Source organism: Volvox carteri (assembly GCF_000143455.1).
Source record: "Volvox carteri f. nagariensis unplaced genomic scaffold VOLCAscaffold_62, whole genome shotgun sequence".
Taxonomy (NCBI): Eukaryota; Viridiplantae; Chlorophyta; class Chlorophyceae; order Chlamydomonadales; family Volvocaceae; genus Volvox; species Volvox carteri.
Window position 1 is genome coordinate 97,672 of NW_003307605.1, and position 1,219 is coordinate 98,890.

Genomic DNA, 1,219 nt, shown 5'->3' on the forward strand with positions numbered 1-1,219 from the left:
CGTTGCACGGCTCGGCGAGCAGGGATTGCTCAAGCCCAAGCTCCATGCACATCGCGCTAAATCGAATTTGCCAGGTAGAGTAGTTGTTGAGATCCAGCGACTCATCAAGCTTGTCCTTAACCATTGTTGATGAGGGATAGAAATAACAATTGGGCGATAACTGTCGGCGCTAATCGGGGCTCATAACCTATTGAAGAATTGGCGACGGTGACAGCTAACGCTAATTGTTATTCCGGAAGGATTGCCGGTGGCGAAGATATTTAGCACGATAAACTGTTACAAGTAATGTAAAGAGTATTGTTAGCGTTCGGCAGGACTTGAGGAGATTCCTGGTAGGAATACCGATCGTTGTGAGATAAACTAATAGGCGCAGTCACCGCCCTAAATACCGGCGCTAGCGGAAAACTCGTACATTCCGCGATCTAACTGCACGTACATTCCGCGATCTCACTGCGCCGTCCAGACGGTGCCCTAATGTCTATCACTTAGCTACCGGATATGCATCGGTAGCCCCATAAGGTTCTGGGGTAAGATTTCCCCATTAGTCAGGTGCAGACCCGGGGTCAAATCCCCTGGTCGACAACCACACGAGTTGGGAGAGGACCGTTTCCTCAACAGAAAGGAGTTAGTGCTGAAGCCTTGGAAGGGAAGACGTCCGAACCTGCGCGGGGTGCAGCTCCCGAGCCACCCAAGTACCTGCGCGACCTCCAAGGCGTGGCTGTTATGAGAGAGTCTAAGGGAAGAGGGCATCGCACCTCCCGGTCGCTGGGTGTAGCATCGTATGCTGGCCGCAGGGGAAGGTCCCACGTGTTTCAGGTGGTGTACGACAACGGAGACGTTGAGGTGGTTAGTGTGAGCGAGTTGCGCAATCGTGTAGCCCCTACACGCCCCTCTGCCAAGAAAGTGATGGCGGGAATCTCTGAGGCCAAGGAGCATCCGTGCTCGGGCCCGTTCGAGCTTCACACGATCAAGGGGGTCAGCCAAGCTTTGGCCCGTGTGATGCCGGGAGAGCACAGTCCAAGCAAAGTAAAGGCATTGGTGACCGCCGGATGCAAGGGTATCATGATTAGAGATCCTGTGAGGGCTGAGGATGTCAGCGTTCTAACGCAAGCCGTCGCAGTTGGTTGTGTGGGATCAGTGTTTGTTTCCTGGAAGTGGGATGAGAAGGCAATGCAGCAGTTGCGGGAGGGTGCCTGCACCGTTCGGTATATGCCCATCG

The 1,219-nt window shown here is 54.1% G+C and overlaps 1 protein-coding gene across 1 annotated transcript in view; it reads right to left on the bottom strand.

Annotated features, from left to right (window-relative positions):
* Positions 1–489: 489 nt before the first annotated feature.
* VOLCADRAFT_97551 (uncharacterized protein) overlaps positions 490–1,219 on the bottom strand; it is a gene marked incomplete at both ends in the record, with an annotated part of 1,692 nt that continues 962 nt past the window's right edge. The window contains 2 exons of the mRNA XM_002956537.1: positions 490–572; positions 756–1,075. Coding sequence (XP_002956583.1) covers positions 490–572; positions 756–1,075 — 403 coding nt within the window. The remainder of the gene's footprint in view (positions 573–755; positions 1,076–1,219) is intronic.